At 37.5% G+C, this 17,490-nt stretch overlaps 1 protein-coding gene across 1 annotated transcript in view; it reads right to left on the bottom strand.

The window, feature by feature from the left end:
- The window catches only part of cped1 (cadherin-like and PC-esterase domain containing 1), a 175,226-nt gene that overhangs the window by 29,667 nt on the left and 128,069 nt on the right, over positions 1 to 17,490 (bottom strand). The window contains exons 16-17 of the mRNA XM_052030704.1: positions 7,251 to 7,368; positions 5,133 to 5,269 (exon numbers count right to left, since the gene is read on the bottom strand). Of these exons, the coding sequence (XP_051886664.1) occupies positions 5,133 to 5,269; positions 7,251 to 7,368 (255 nt within the window). The remainder of the gene's footprint in view (positions 1 to 5,132; positions 5,270 to 7,250; positions 7,369 to 17,490) is intronic.

Below are 17,490 nucleotides of genomic sequence, written 5' to 3'. Positions count from 1 at the left end.
CAAATACAGACCATTATGGATTCCACATCCTGCCCAATATTTGCTTAATCACGAAGCGTGTTATACTTTACAAAAACTTCCACCTGAAAGATTTATGAAACTTGGCCAACTACTTATTTCATTACTAAAAAACTATATCCATTCTAAGAGGTAGAGGATGAGAGGCTTGAGAACTTAGATTCTTTTCATCAGAAAAGTGAGAACTAATGTAGATTTTCATAATTCACAGGCTTTAATAATATTCAGGGAATATACTTTTTCCCACTGTCAATAATCAGAGATCATAAATTTCTCATCACCAAAACAATAAACTTAGAAGAAACATAGTAGAGACAGTGCTCCTAATTATTTTTTAAAAAGCCATTAATATTTGAGGAAAGAAAAAAAAGGAAAAGATAATGGGAAAAGGTCAAAAATCAACTCAATTCTTTCAAAAGACCGAACTACCTTATGTGCTGTGAAATAATATCAAGGCTTTGCTGAACTATAAGTATTTGCCAAAGTTCAGATGAAATTAAATTTCCTATCGGAATCATTTTAATTTGGATTTTTAATTTTATTTTCTTTTGGCAAAACCATAAAATAACTTCAAATTGCACATAATAAAGAACAAAAATAAATTAACCGGAGGGTTTGTCTTAGAATCTCACAATAATCAATTCTAATGGAACAAACATGCTTCATATGCAAATATTCTAAGGCGTGCCAAAACTGCATTTTGCTATAATTTTGTAATCATGTTAACTAAGCAGTTGCACTATTTTGTCAATGCTACTTAGACTGTTTCCAATGTGGAACTTGTGTAAAGCCACCAGCTTAATTCACTGATGGTATTTTAAGATGAAAACAATTTCAAGATATATAGTGTCTACATGCCACTTTATGTGATTAATTAAACATGCTTTTCTTAATAAGTCAGGCTATCATTTAACAAATCTGTAATTTGTCCCTTTAACAATATATCTTTTGTAATATGTGGTGTCTAGAACTGAGTACAATACACGAGACAAAATATGACCATGACTTGTTAGCAATGAATCTATGTAAAATGACTAGATCACAACGGTGAGTGCAACATCTCTGTTGAGGGGTAGCATTAGAGATGTGCAAGGAACAACAAGGTACATAAAGTGACTTGGCAATATCTGCAGGTTGAATGTTGAATTGCTGAGTACTGTGCCCATGCAGTTGTTTTGACTGTCCTTCTGCAGTGCATTGCTTCAAAGGACGGTAGAGGCTGAAACCCTCATTACATTTAAAAAGTACTTTGATGTATACTTAAAGAGCTAAAATCTATGGGGCTACAGACCTAATTCTGAAAGGTGTTATTAATCTTGGTATCTCTTTACTGACTTGAAATGTTATAATGGTCCAAATGGCTTTTATCTGTGTCATCAACATTCTATAATCCTACCTCTTGCCAGGTGAAAGAGTGCTGTTGGATTGGGCAAGTGGTCTCTACCTGCTACCTGAGACACAAATCTGATTGATGCTACTTGCACCTATAGAGGAAGGTAAACAAGTCAGGTAAGGTACACAAGTTCAAGGATATCTTCCTTGCTCCTTTTCCTCCTCATTTCTCAGTTGCTCCCAGTCACAATACATCTGGAGTATCAAACTAATCACAATTTTTACCTCCACAAAGGTAATTTAGGTAACTTTGTTCTCTAAGGGATTAGAGTGAAGCTGGATTGCTTTTATCCCCAAATCCCTGTAAGCCTCACCTCTTTATGACCTTTCCAATGTCACAACATCTTTCAGGCATAGAACTTTAAAACATCGTTTTGGTGGCTACTGAATGCAAACTTTCATCAACTAAGACAAGAAATGCAAGTCCCTTCCTTACCTCTCCATGATAGAATTCTGGTTTATTCCCTCAGGAACAATAGCAATTTAGTGAAAAATTATTCTGCAAGGATTTTACAGTCCCCCTGAAAAACCTGTAGATAAGTTGATGTTAATTGCTCTTTGGATGCAGGTGGAGTAGAATACATTGTGGTCCTAGATATTAATATGAAAAATTTGTCTCCATTAAAACTGGAGTTCATTATTTCCTACATTTTGGTTCTTAATCCTTATCACCGTTGAAAAAAATCGATGGAATTAATGTTTGTTATTCATAACTAGAAAAATTATTTTTCAGACTTGTAATTGTTGAACTCTCTAGTTTAGATGATTTTAAAGGAATCATTGGGAGGTAAACTTATCACAAAGGGGCATTTTAAATACTGATCCACTTTTGCATTTCTAAAAGAGAATATCAATTCCATATCGGTATATTATCCGCAAGTTTTGCAAAAATATCTTTTGCAAATGAGTAATGGTATAATTCTGTAGATTCCAACTTTTGAAGAAATTTGAGAAACTTTTATAATATGCAGCAAAATGAAGAGTCATAATTTGGATCAATTATAAGAAATTCATTTAGCGTCCTTTTAAAAATGTCTAAATATTCCATGAAAGCAATATTTTTCTTTAATGATCAGGAAGCTTTGTAACAAATGTCAGAAGCAAGATTCTTCTAATAATGCCATTTTGAAAATTGTAGACAAGTGGAGATGCAAAGGGGTCCATTCAAGTGTCCATGGAGAGAGAACCTTTCCATGGAAAGTTCTTAAAAAGGTGGCTGGAAAAAGTTAGATCCAAGAAGGTTATTTGGTGATTTAAGAGGTTTTTAAGATGCAAGCTTTATTTTTGTTCTCCCTCTATTGTAATAATCTTTGTGGCAAACAGGTTATCTATGAAGGATCTGTTGAGGGTGAGTAGTCAGGGTCTGAAGAAGTTATGGACTGCAGATGCTGGAATCTAGATGAAAAACACTATGATGCTGGAGGAACTCTGCAGGCCAGGCAGCATCCATGGAGAAAAGCAGGCAATGTTTCGGTTTAGGACCTTTCCTCAGGACTGAAGATAGGAAAAGGGGAAGCCCAACATATAGGAGGGAAAAACAGAGCAGTGATAGGTGGACAAGAGAGGGGAGGTGGGGTGGGCACAAGGTGGTGATAGGTAGATGCAGGTAAGAGATGGTGATAGGCAGATGCAGGGGAGGAGGGGAGAGCAGATCCAACGGGGGATGGGTCAAAGGTAAGGATAGAAAGGGAAAAAAAAGGGGGGGAAGAGAAGAAGCATGGTGGGGGGGGGGGATTTTATAAAATGAGAGAATTCAATGTTCCTGCCGTTAGACTGCAAGGTTCCAAGATGGAATTGAGATGCTGTTCCTCCAGTTTGCACTTGGAATTCTCCTGGCAGTGGAGGAGGCTGAGGACTGACATATCAGTGATAGTGCGGGAGGGGGAGTTGAAGTGACTGGCAATGGGGAGATGCAGATCGCGGTTACGGACAAGAGTGCAGGTGTTCTGCAAAACGGTCACCTAGTCTGCATTTGGTCTCTCCAATGTAAAGGAGGCCACACTTGGAGTACCAAATGCAGTAGATGATATTAAGGGAGGTGCAGGTGAATCTCTGTCTCACCTGGATGGACTGTTTGGGTCCCTGGATGGAGGTGGTGAAGGGGAAGGTGTTGCACCTAGGGCAGGGACAGTGGAAAGTTCCCGGGATGGGTGGGGGTGAGTGAACTAGGGAGTCGCGGAGAGAGTGGTCCGGGTCTGAAGGATGCTACCTGAACAAGGAAGTGGATCTGTAAATAACTTAAAGGGGGACAATGATGCTGGAAACTTGATATAAAAAAAAATGCTAGAATTGTTCGGGATGTCAGGCAACATCTGTGAAGAGTAAAGGAGAATTTCAGAACCTGAAAATTCCACACTTTTTCTCTCATCATTGAAGTCCCCAGTAATACCCTGGCTCTGATGAAAGATCATTGATCTGAAACTATATTTGTATCACTGCCTGTGGCTTCTGTGAGCCTGCCTGAATTGGTGAGAATTCTAGCATTTGTCTTTCAATCGTAAAACAGAAGTTGGAACATGCGGAACTTGCACGATAATGGACAAAATGTATAATTATGGGATTAAAGCATCCCATACACAATGGGCCAAATGACCTTCTTCTGGCTTATAAATTTCTATGACCTTTGAATGAGCAAAAATACAACCTCATTTTCTCCCCCCCTTGAAACAAGTTAATCACTGTAAATTACCCATTATTTCCCTTGAAAATAGTGCTGATCTGGTGATAGATTCATTACTGATGATTTAGTTCATTGTTTCTGAGTGCACCAAAGTGGTATCATATTTCTAGCAAAGGTGGCATTACCAACATTTCTCAAAATGTTTTTAGTGCATAGGTTCCTTTCCAGTAGTGGTCACCTGGACCTTCAATCCATTTTCTGTAAGCAAGAGCTAATACTACATGACAGGAATAGGCATCTGAATGAACTTCCTACTGTGTTGTAATACTCTATGATTCTGCAATGAGGGCCTCAGGAATATGTAGCAGCATTAAAAGAGTGTGGTACAGCATAACCTGCTGCATGTTGTTGCAACCAAACATAATGCTTTGAAAGCCAGAAATTGGGCATTTTCCATAAATAAGCAAGCAAAATGGATGAAAAGTTACTAATTACTAAATAATGAATTGAGTAGCAACCAGTTACTTGTTTGTGCATCTTTAAAAGATTTTAGTTTTCCTCCTACTTTCATAAAATGCTGCTATTGAAAAAATAATTTTGCCCTTGAAAGTAGCCATCTGCTTTACTCAATTATCTTTAAATATTAAAAAAGTACAAGTACTATGGCTTAATACAATCTAAACACATGCATTTAAATTGTAAGGAATGATAACTATATATTTAAGTGAATAAAATCTAAACTGAACTGATTCAAAATTTTGTGGTTTATTTCCCTTTTGATACAAACACGAGTGATTGCTATCTTTCAAAGCAACACTATGTGATTGGAGAAATTCTAGTTTTCAACTCTCTTTTCCCTGTGAAGAACTCCATCTCCATTCAGTGCTACAGCTTTCACTGCATTGAGCAGTTTCTTTATACCAAAGGAATGTATCATTACTTTATTCAAGTATATATAGAAATGTTGTTTCAGTTCGGTATAAATTTCCATCAAACTCTAATTCATTACATGTACCAATCATTTAGAGTTCATGTCATCTTGCAGTAAATGACTGTATAAGATTACTAATAGCAATTAAAGTCATATGGAACAAGCCCTTACCTTCCTTCCACTCATACACTGCTGAAGCTGTATTTTCGTTGGTGAAAGGTGACGACAGTTGTCTGGCTGCCACCTTGCCTTCTGCCAGTCACAGGTCCGGTTGTCTGAGCAGCTCAAACAAGGGACAAACCATCGCCCTGAAACAGTAACACAAAGGGCTCTGTTATTAAGCATTATTAAAATATTAATTTGAATCATATTAAGAGAGATTCTTTGAGTGAGGTTGTAATTTTGTAATTGCTGGATTTATTTCTGCCCCAGCTACCAGAGTGATGCTGTGAACACCACTTAAAGTGTTTGCAAGTGTCAACAGCAATGCTTTCAAGCAGCAGTTGTTCCCCAAGGACTTGTTTGCCAATGTGCCAATGCTTAGTTCATGTTCTATGAGGACTTCTCATTTTCAGACCGCATTACAACCCTGGTCCAAGAAGAGCCGAACACTGGAGGTGAGATGAGAATTATAGTCCCTCATATCAAGGCAACAGCTGACCAAGTGAACATGAAGGAGCTCTAGTAAAATGGAAGCCAGTGGGACCCATTGGGAAAATTTCCCCAGTAGATGAATTGAAATCCAGCCCACATTAAAGTGGCTGTGGTTGTTAGGAACCAAACAAACATGGCCCGGGATGTTGCTGAACTAGTTTCTCAGGGCAGTGTCCTAAGCACATGTTTCCTCAGCTGCTTCATCAATGATTTTCGTAAATTCAAAAGTGGGCTTAATGAATGTACAATATTCAATTTCATTCGCAACTCCGCAGATAAAATAGTTTATGGCCACAAGCGGGAATACATGGCTTGGGCTGATTTGTGTTATATGTGCCAAGCATTGGCCACCTCAGAGTCTATGCACTTGCCCTAAACAGTCAGTGGCATGATCACCAACAAATCATCTGCCATCAACCAGAAACTCAACTAGATAAGTGGTGTTATGACAACTGGAGCAGGGTATAAATACTGTGTAAATGGAACAGGGGCTTGGTATTCTGACTCCCTTTGCCCCTCCATCATATACAAGGCACAAGTCAGGAGGGGGATGAAATACTCTCCACTTATTTGGATGAGTGGAAAATTCAATATACTCAATGCAACTAGGACAAAGAAATCCATTCTGTTGGAAGTCCATCCACTGCCTCAAATACTAACTCCCTCCACCACAAAGGCACCTTGGCTGCACTTAAGCAAATCTTGGCAAATTACTTTGACTATTTGCCCCAAACAAATGATATCCAGCACTTAGTGGGCTGAGTTCAACAGACTCATGAGAACAACAGCAGAAATAGATGTATATGTTCCATCCTTGCTGCTGGATCAAAGTCCTGAGATCCTCTCCTTTATCACCACAGCTCCAGCAATTAAAAAGTGAATTTCTCTACATGACTTGCAGAGAACATTTCAACTTGACATTATTTTTCAACATTTCAACATTTTTTTTCCCTCACACGGTACTGTGTTCATGAATAAAGTAGGTATGCTTAAGCTAGATCCAGTGATCCTAAGGATTTCCAATGGATGCTCCTTAAAATGGTGTTCCAGGTAGCTGCTCCTTGCACCACCTACATTACTGGGTACATCTTGAACTCACTGGTAGTCCTTCTTTCTTTCTTGAAAATTCCAATGGATCTTAGCTCTAGTTACCACGAATGTACAAAAATGTGGACATGTCCAGATTTTCCCAATCTGCATAATTTTCTCTGATTAGCTTTGCCTTAGATACTTCAACTAGTCAAATGAATGTTTACAGTAAACAAGCATGTGAAATTTCTACATTTCCCAGAAAATACATTTTCCCCCAGTATGCAAGTTTCAAATATGAATTGTATGCTAAAAATTTAATTCCATTAGTTACTATTGTCAAAGCTTGATTTCATCCCATACATGTTTCACCTGGGGTCTGCTAATCCCTTCCATCTCCTTCCAACAGGATATGAAGATAGAAAATACTGTCAACTTATTTGTGTATGATATACATACCCTTGCAGAGAAGAAAAGGTACTAAAGCCATAGTTTAAATGATATGTAGTCAGAAATTTCATCTGTGCTTTACAGTACACGACAGGGGTTTCCTGCTGACTACAATATTTTATGAAAACCATCTTGACCACAATGATGATTACCAACCTTTGGCATCCCCTGTTTTGCAGGTTTGAATCTGCCTCTGAACAACTGCTGAGAGGTAACCGTTTGACACTGGCTGTAGGCCACAAGGTCTGTCAGGCTGGATTATCAACCCACAGTCCTGCATGGATATAAAAGACAGGATGATTGAAATTTTAGTTCAATCATTATATTTTTAAAAATGCTAGCCTGGCAGGTTAAGCAGTAGTATGGAACTAGAATAAATTACTAGCACAGACCATGTACAGCTGATCATTTCATGCATTCCACCTATATGTTGAATCTCTTGTGTAGGTGGCATCCTAAAAGTAACGAGCTGAAACACCTGATTATTTATCTGTGAACCCCATTCCTTGATTAAAACTTAACTGGATTTCTTCACAAATAACACCCACTGTCCTTCACCAACTCCAACAGCACCAAAGGCAATACGTCCTGATGAATATCTGACCACTCGTTCAATCCCATTAATCCTGTATTTCCAATCCATTCTCATTTTTTGTAAAGCATTCCGTAGTTTGATTCCTGTCATTAATTGCAGAGAATGGGAAATTTTGAGTTATTTATTTAACATCTTGATCAAGAATAGGATAAGAAATTTATGACCAATTTTACAAAATAAATTTACTAAAATAATTTGTTAATATAAACTATTTTGCAGTGTTAAGTGAAAAATTATGGTGTGAGATTAAATTGGACATTACTTCAAAGAGCTGGCATGGCCTTTATTGGCAGAATAGCCTTCCTGGTAACCTAAAACATTATAAATTTTACTTATTAGGTTAATTTATCCAATCACTAATAGACCACCAAAAAAATCTTAAACAACATTATAACATTGTTACATAAAATTACACAACTGAACAAAGAAATGACACACAACATATGTACTTCCATAACGTTGTACAGATACATCTCTGAGACAGTCAGATGGAGTAATGGGCAGTGAATAGACATAAAGGAAGTGGTGAGCACAGGTAACTGGATAGGGGCAAAGGCGTGGTCAAATGTGTTTCAAAGAGATTTTCTGAAAACAGCAGTGGAGGTGAAAAGACAAAGGTGTTGATGCTGTGGAAATGTGGTGGGTCAATAAGTGGACACTTTGTAGAATTTGTGTCTAGATTTCTTTATTGGTCTTCGCTGAGGAAATGGACATAGGATTCGAGATGATCACTGACTCATCTTTCATCTCAACCCCATCAAATTCTCTTAGTAACTACTTCAGGATAAATCCAGAATGGCAACTGATAGTGTATCTTTCGAGGTCGGGTTAATTCCACACAAGAAGGACAAGGACAGCAGATGCAAATTATGTGACAATATATATCTTAGCCTGCTGGGAAGCTATTGGTGAACATGGATCTGGGGTACTGGGGCTAAAGTACATTTGGAATGAAACAATTTACAGAGCCTGGAAAGCAGATGTTGATAGCAGAGTGATAGAGGAGGAGAAATAACAGGACGTGTTTTGGAAGGGCAAGTCAAGTTTGTACTGATTTTTATTTTTAATTTATTCATTTGTTGGGAATGTGGCCATCTTCTCATAACTAGGATTTTTTGTGCATCTCTAATAGGCCATGAGAAGGTGGTGGTGAGCTACCTTCTTAAATCACTGCTGTCGTTCTGGTAAAGGAACCTGCAATACTGCTGGAGAGGGATTTCCAGGACAAGGACCCCGCGATGAAGAAGAAAATGTTTGGAGAACACTTCAAAAAGCTTGAGAGTGCTTGCACTGATGGGGTTGGAGCATGGTCATGTGGAGGGGAAGGTTGAGCAAAGTGAAAAGAATGCCAAGTGGAGCTGAAGTGCAGGTCCATCAATCTTCATGACCCTGCAAAGCATCTTACCATTTCTCTACCTCTGCTGAAAATGGAGATTGTAGTCACCAGGGAAAAGAGGTTGCTCAGTGCAGAAACAGAAGCTGACAGAAGGTACACCTTGAAGGAGAAGAGGAAAGGCGAGTTGATCCTGATAGAGGGATTGAAGGAATGGGGGAGACATCATAACTTTGTTCATGAGAATGCAGGCATTTAGTAAGATAAAACATAGAAAGTGTGGCCAATAATTTGATTAGTGGACTGCAGTAATAGTTGAGTACTGTAATAAAAACTAAGAAGTCAGGTCAGCCACCATCTGAAAGATAAAGGTATCCTAATATTTCAGGAGGGTCATCATGTATTATGTTTTAATTTTAGTTTTCTATAGTAGCCATCAGTATTGATGGGATAAAATTTGCAAACAAACACATGGAACTCAGAATACTAAAGCAAATGTAAGCAGACAAACAAAATGCAATTAGATATACTCTAACAAGAACAATAAATTATTGTACATTTTTTTTTACAGAGAAATGAGACATTCAGCTAACTGATTCATGCTGGTGTTTATACTCTATACAAACCAAAATACTGCTGGCTTTGTCATCGTTCATCTGTTTAATTTTAAATGCTGGTTAAGTGACAAAATGACTAGACTTCTTTCTTTTGACCTAAACAGGATGTTTGCCAGTATAAATATTGATAGAAAGGTAACATTTATTTTACTACTTTAGCTCAGAATATGATGTGGCACTTGTAGCTGGAAAGATTTCAGTGGCAGTTCTGAATTTGTGTTTGGCACAAGGCCTCTTCTGTTTAATATGTGGAGAGGTCAAACAAGATGAATCATACTGTGAATCAACTCTGTCAGACTGCAGTGTTCATTTAGAGCCTAGAGGACTGAGCTTACTACAGTTATTTGGAGGAATTACTCAACTAACACGGACATCAGAAAGTTCCTACCTTGCAGCTTAACAATTTGCACAGAGCTTCACGGGGCAGTATGAAATTTCTGAACATTCTGTGATTGCTGTCAACAAAGTGCAACAAGATAACTTAACAGGGATTTGCTTGTTCATACTTGTGCACTGCCTGGTCGATGTGTCAAACACAAAGTCACCACATTATATACAAGAATATTCAAGAAATTAAAAAAGACAATCAGAATTTTAATTGAAAGGCACTTTTATGAGTGCAATACTTCTTAATGATCTTGCAAAACAAACCACATTTTTGATTGTGCATTAGGAGGAGAAATTTCCATTGTCACTAATTTTTGAAATGTAGACACTTCCATCACTAATCTTTTCACAGAAAATAGCAAACAAGAAAATCTCACTATTGTAAAGTCCAGTCTGGTTTTTAACTTGTTGGACCCAAATGATTACTACAATACATTCTGAATATAAAAAAAACAGTAAAACTAAACTTCTTGGTTTAATGCATTCTGTTTGCACAGCATGGTGATCTCTTTTGATCAAAGAGGTTGCGAATACACACCATTAAAAGTAAAAGAGAAACAACTATTGCTGGAGGTCAGGACATACACATCAACTATCCCACTAAGACTTACATTATGGGTTTTGGTAACAGCTTGTGGACTTATCATGTCATCAAGAGGTACTGAAGTACCATGACATCCCTGTTGCCTTGTACATAGATGAAACAAATTACTATCTTAGGTATGTTTACAAACTATCACTCATGCTAAAGATGAGATGGAATCAAGCAAGTCGTTGAGACCATCTTCATTTCCAGAGTGACTATTTCTATTAGGTCATTTATTCGAAGTCAGGTAAAAATAGACTACCAGCATTTGAAATCAGATTAAAAGGCAATTTCAATGAAAAGTACTAAGAAATAAATACTTAAGCATAGATAAACATTATTGGGCTTATGTTAAAATATTTTCATTACAGTTAATTATATACTGAGCTTTTGTCTGATATTCTATTGTATCTTTAAGCACATCACAGAGGTTTTACTAACCAAACACTTATTATAATTTTATACTGCAAAAATACTAATTCAAACATTGTAGTTTAAAATACCACACTGATCTCACCAAATCAACTTTAAAAAGGTTCCATGCAATGAGGTTCTACAAAATGGCACAATAAATCTTAACAGAAACAAAATTCCACACCACTCAAAACTTACTCAATTAGGAAGTAAGGAAATGAAAGATCAAAATGTAAGCTTCTGCTAGAAACGTGTTCAAATCTGATTAACAAAGCAATAGAGAGTCTATTTTAGAGAGCAAATGTTCCCTTCTGATTATACTCCAGTTTTATTACAATGATTTTTGCTAATATTCAACCAAGTATTTGATAGAGGAGCGTAGGTTTTTTATTTGAGGACCAAAAACATTTGAATTTTAATTCTTTCAGTTGGACCTTCAGTCAACATTCTTCAATGGGGAACTTAACCACATTTTTACCTTCAATAACACTACTCTTGCTGAACACCACCCCAACACCCACATACACCAAACACACACATCAAAATTCAACTGCATCATTAATATAAATACTGTGCCTATTAAAGCACGTCAGATGTAGGGTATAGTGCAGATCTATGGGCAAATTCTGGTTCACCAAAGTCTCTCTGCCACCTGTAAGGCAAAACTCAGGGATGCAATTAAATATTCTCCATTTCCCTTGATTGGTGCAGCTGAAATGCAACTCAAGAAGCTCAACGCCATTTACAATACACTGGTCTGCTGGATCAGAAGCTTATCCAGCACCGGTGCACAGAATTTGCAGTGTTACTAATATACTGTGTGCTTGCATAATTTAAGATTATGTAAAACATATTGGAGACATATTTCAATAACTGCTCTTGAAAAGCCAAAGTTAGTGGCATGGATGGGTGGTTTTATTGTGGATGTGCTTATGTGAAAGATTGCCTAAATGCTTTTTGCATAATTTCTCATCAAGACTTCACCAATTTGAGAGCAAACCACACTATAGTTTCCTTCAGTGGATGCAATTCTTTCTTACTCATCCATGGTCTTTATCATTGCAAGCTTTTATTAAATTCTGAGAACTTCTTTCTGATTCTCCCCCCCCCCACCTCCCCAAAAGACCTATGAAAGCATTCTGCATTCATTTGCTTGAGCCAAAATCTCACTGTCAAAAATTTTTAAAGAAAACCTCCAGAAATTAACAAAATGTCAAAAAAAAAGCCACCAATCAATTAAGAATCTCTCGCTAAATCGTGACTACCCTTCAAACAGAAACTTTCTTGACCCAGAAAATATTTGGCACAGGATTGTTTCATATCAGCCAGGCCAAACACAGTGCCAGAACTGGAGAAATCATACCAATACTGACTCAATAGTATTGATTATAATATGAGAATGAAGTTCCAGGTTGTTTTGGACTGGAAGTCTACAGGTGGATGTGGCATTAAGTTGGTGGAGTGGAACTAACTCAAGGTGTGCCCATTTATTTAAACTTAATCCTGAACCATTCAGCAAAAAGAAACCCGCTCATTTACTTAATACATTTCACAATCTCTGGGCCTCTACAATCAACTAAGTACTATGGAAATATACTCACTGTAATGATGCAGGTATAGAAAGGGAGATAAAGTAGTATTACATTGAGAAAATGAAAAGACAAATGAAAAATACGAACATTAAAATTTAAAATTTCATATTTTTCAAAATCTCTAGCAACTCACAACTTGAAGGAATGAGACTTCACATTTTTATTAATATACTTTCTGGGCTGGAGACATTGATTGGTAGTCATAACCAAGTATAACATTGTTAAAAGGGTATTTATGTTATTAATTACTAGGCTTTACTTTTCCATTAAATGTGATAAAAAATTATGTGCAAAAGCAACAATTTTATGAAACGTGCAGGGAGGTCACAGACAAGATGCCGTTTTCACAGAGAAGTCCAGTGACTTGTGTTAAATTTGCAGGATTTTTCCTCCTTGACAGAGATTGCTTGGTAATTTGTACATTAATGAAGCATGTGTTATTCACATTTTGTTGGCAAATTCTAGCCTATCAAAAAAAAAGGGGCTACAGGGAGTGGAAGGGCCTGGGCCCAAAAGAGCAGTCACAGTCACAGTGGGTCAAATGGCCTCCTGTGCTGTTCTATGATTCTAACATCCATGTTTGTTGGGTAGAAATTTGAGAAAATCACCTCTTGCTAATTTTCCAGTGCCTACTCTCTTGCTCCATCCATATACTACCTATGGAGAATCTATCCTAAAGGATGCCTCCTAGGGGTGTTGTATCTTTTCCTGCTGAATACGATGAACACCATTGCATAAGCAAAAGGATTGTTTAAATACAAGCAAAAAAACTTGCCTAGTTGTGTCTGTATATTTAATTTTTAGTGTAGTCAATTAATTTTATGTATGCATCACATTTATTTCCTAATGAATTATTCCAAAATCTATGCATTTTGATTATTTCAAGCAAATTGGAATCCAGATATTCCCCTCATATTTAGTAAATTCTATGTCTACCCAACCAAGTTCCACTACAGTTCTTCATTGTACTAAAGGGGAATTGAGGGTTGTGGGGAACAGGCAACAAAGTGGAGTTGAGGCCAAGATGGGATCAGCCATGATCTTATTGAATGTGGAGCAGGCTTGAGAGGCTCTTCTCCTGCTCCTATTTCTTACATTCTTGTGCTTTTTTTAAAATCATTAGATGCTGGGTAATAACTGTGAAGCCCTTCCTTGACCCATCACAAGGATTTGAAGGAAGTAAACCACTGCTTTACCCCCCTCAGCATTTCCACACAGCAAAGTATTTGCAAGCCACATTTTTTCCCACAGTTTGTAATTACCATGCTTAGGTTAATGAGCCAGACCTTATGTTACCCTAGCTAAAGGATTAAGCTATTCTTTAGACAGATGCATTTTTGCTTTGATCTAAAAACCCAAATTGAACCTTTAAAAAGTGGCATGAAAAGCAATGAATAATAACTGTATCTGTGACAGAACAGACAATGCATTTAAATGAGTAATTCAAATAGCAATTTAATTCTCTTCTTATGAAAATTTTGTCAAGAGTATTGAAGAAACTTTACCCTTCATGTTGTTCTGTTTCTGTAAACATATCGAAACAGCTTCAAAAATAGTTTACTTTCAGTTAATGATTATTTTCGTCAGTAAGGTTCTTTATTGAACATCTGTTTGTACTTTGCAAAATTATATACAAGATAGTGTTTCAGTCATTCATTGCTCACCACAATGACCAAACCATCTCATATTTTAAAGCAAACAGTGATAGCCTACTCAGATAGCAATAAAACATAAAACCACTGGGAATGAAAAGCATAATAACTGTTTATGGATATTACTCAGTTGAACCTTTGTTTTTCAAAAGTCAATAATGTTCACTAGATTCTCAATCCGCAAAAGGTGAAAAGAAATGCAGTACATTCTCTTCATGATATGCTCTCACTATTCCTCTGTTGGGAAAAATCACAAACCCTCAAATATGCCTCTATAAATACCTCTCATTTAGTTCTTAAGAAACATCCTGACAAAATCTTTTCCATTGTGGAAACAGAGACTGTGTTCTTAAACTGTTACTTTTTTGATTTACATAATTATAAACCAAATACTGTACTTACTTGAAAGGTGGTTAATGTATTTCACTCTACGTGAGATCAAGTGGGACCTCAGTTTCCTTTTAATATTCAAAAGATTGCCCACTGCATTTATAGAGTCCACAAGAGGTAAATGGATTGTCTTTTAAAATCTGGTTCTACACAAGCTGGAGTTATATGGCATTATGGTGAAGACACATGATGTCAGATTACTTATCAGAGGTGGTATCTCTCTTCTTGGCCCAGGACTCAGAGCAGGACCAGTCTGCCAAGTAACATGGCACCAGTCTGTTAATATAAAAACTGTAGTAAAACCTCACTGCAAGTTTTTAAAAAAATCTATTAAGGACATGATTGATGGGATTTTTAAAAAATTACCACCTTTGGTATACGTTTGTTCAGTATTAAACAAAGGCAAAGTATAGATGATTTCTAAAAACAAGCCACAAAGCAGATATACGTTGCCTCAGGTATATTTTCTCAGCACCAGATACGGGATTCATTGGACATGAATGTGCTGAAATCTCCATACCTGTCTTTGCTACCATGTCTCAACTATCCATTGCCCCATTTCCAGCCTCTTATTCTGTACTCCATAAATTTGAACTCTGTTGCCCATCTCTGAAACCACACCATCCCAATCATTAAACACTCCTGTGTTTGCTTATCGATGCCCAGGTTTTATAATATTCTTAATATGCCCCCTGTAATCTCCAGCCTCCAAGATATCTGCATTCCTCCAATTATTTTTCCTCTTAACCATTCCGGAATTTAATGTCTCCAGTGTTAATAGTTGTCAACTACGAACGTTCAAAGCTCTATAATTCCTTCCCTAAAACTTTCTATCTCTGTGCTTCTCTTCTTGCCTTTGAAATGCACCATAAAATTTGCCTCTTTGACTAAGGTTTTGATTATCTCCTTAAGTGGCTTGGTGTTAGTTAAAGTCCTGTCAAGAGTCTTGGTGCATCTTGCTATGTCAGAAGCCCGATAAATACAAATTGTTTTGTCTGCCATTCCAGTGGAAGATGATGAGAAGTAGGGGAGGATGGGGGAAAGCAGAATGAGACAACATATGAGTCAGAGTTAGGCAGCAGAGGAGCAGACTCTTCAGCCCACACTCTGCACCAATCACAAAACACCGCTTACACTAATCCCATTTTATTCTTTCCATACACCCATTGACTCACCCCCTCCCCCAGATTCTACACAAAGCCAGACACCAGAGACAATTTACAGTGGCCAATTAACTTACTAACCCACATGCCTTTCAGATGTGGGAAGAAACCAGAGCATTTGGAGGACTCCCATGTGGTCACAGGGAGAATGTGCAAACTCCACACAGACAACACTGGAGGTCAGGATTGAACGAGCTGCACCACTGTGCTGCCTGAAGGGTGTACTCTTTAAAATGAAACTCTCTCAAAAGGATTTGCAGACTCTGAAGGTCCTAAGTAGCCCAATGAAGAGCACTATGTTTGAAGAATGTGCTTTATCAAAGAGATAAGGATTACTGTACACCCTCCTGTACAAAGACCAGCATCAAAAAGCTCTGCCCATGACTGAAAAGTTCACAACTATTATAATCTCATGCCACATCAACATAAGTAACTTTCATTTACTTAGCAACTTTAATGTCATGCAATGATCCAGGGTTCTTTAAAGCCTGTCAGACAAAGCAGACAAAATTTGACACTAAGTCAAAGGTGACTTTAGGGCAGTTTACCAAAATATTTCTCCAAAGTTGGACTTCAATGAGCATCTTAGAAGAAAATGACAATGTAGTTTTGAGGAGGAATCTCAGAGCTTATGATCCAGCCAATCGAAGACATGGGTGCCAGTGGTGTGACCAAACAACTGGAGAGATGTGCAAAATATTAGGCTTGGAGAAGTGTAGAATTCTTGGAGAGATGTAGGGCTGGAATTTACATGGAATGGATGGATTGAGGTCATGGAGGAATTTTGGCACAAGAATCATTTTTTAAATCAATGCATTAGTCAACAAAGTAGTATTGGAGTTGGAATACAAATAGCATCCATTTCACACACAAGCATTGGTGATTTATGTATATTAGCTAGTCTTGAAAATGTATTCATCTGATAAATTGACACTTTTCCTGGGAGCTGGGAATTTCATCTGGTTTGACAATACAGCAGATCATTAATTTAATAGGACTATTTATAGGATTTCTAAAATTGCAGATGCAATAGATAGCACCCTCATTGGTTTACAAGCTCTTTCAATAAATATTGTCATGACCTGAACAAAAGACTACCACTTGGTTAATTTGCAGCTGGTTTGTGAAAACTTACAAAGAACCCTCCACATGAAATTTGATGTAAGTTGCTGAGACGCATTCACCCTTTGGAATTCTTTCCCCTCTGACCTCTTCAAAGACAACAAATCACATGAATGGATGGCCTGTGTGTGACATACTTCTTTCTCCCATAAATAATAATTAGTGCAAGAACTGCCAGAATAGCAGCTGAAAAACTATTCAATGAAACCCGTGCCTCCGTCAGAATGGCCATTGTAAAGACCATAGGTCACTTAAGATGTTCTTTTGCTGTCAAGATAGGTCAAGGGGCTCTATGGAATTCTTGGGCTTTCATATCCCACCATATTGTGCACAACTTTGAAATGTTAGGGCTCAGCTGAATGGAGCACACACTCTGTATAAACACACTGAACAAATTCAGTTGGTAGCACAAAGGTCAAGGAGCCTGCATGCTTCTGAGTATTTTCAATGAGGCTGGAGGCAGTGAGAATGCAATCCAGGCCACTGGTGTGCCAGCATCCCACCTCCCAAAAATGCATGAACCTCTTCAGGACATACAGCTGCAT

This window comes from Pristis pectinata, chromosome 15 (genome assembly GCF_009764475.1).
Source record: "Pristis pectinata isolate sPriPec2 chromosome 15, sPriPec2.1.pri, whole genome shotgun sequence".
NCBI classification, from domain to species: Eukaryota; Metazoa; Chordata; class Chondrichthyes; order Rhinopristiformes; family Pristidae; genus Pristis; species Pristis pectinata.
The sequence above is the reverse complement of the archived record's forward strand: the minus strand, read 5'-3'. Positions and strand labels throughout refer to the sequence as shown.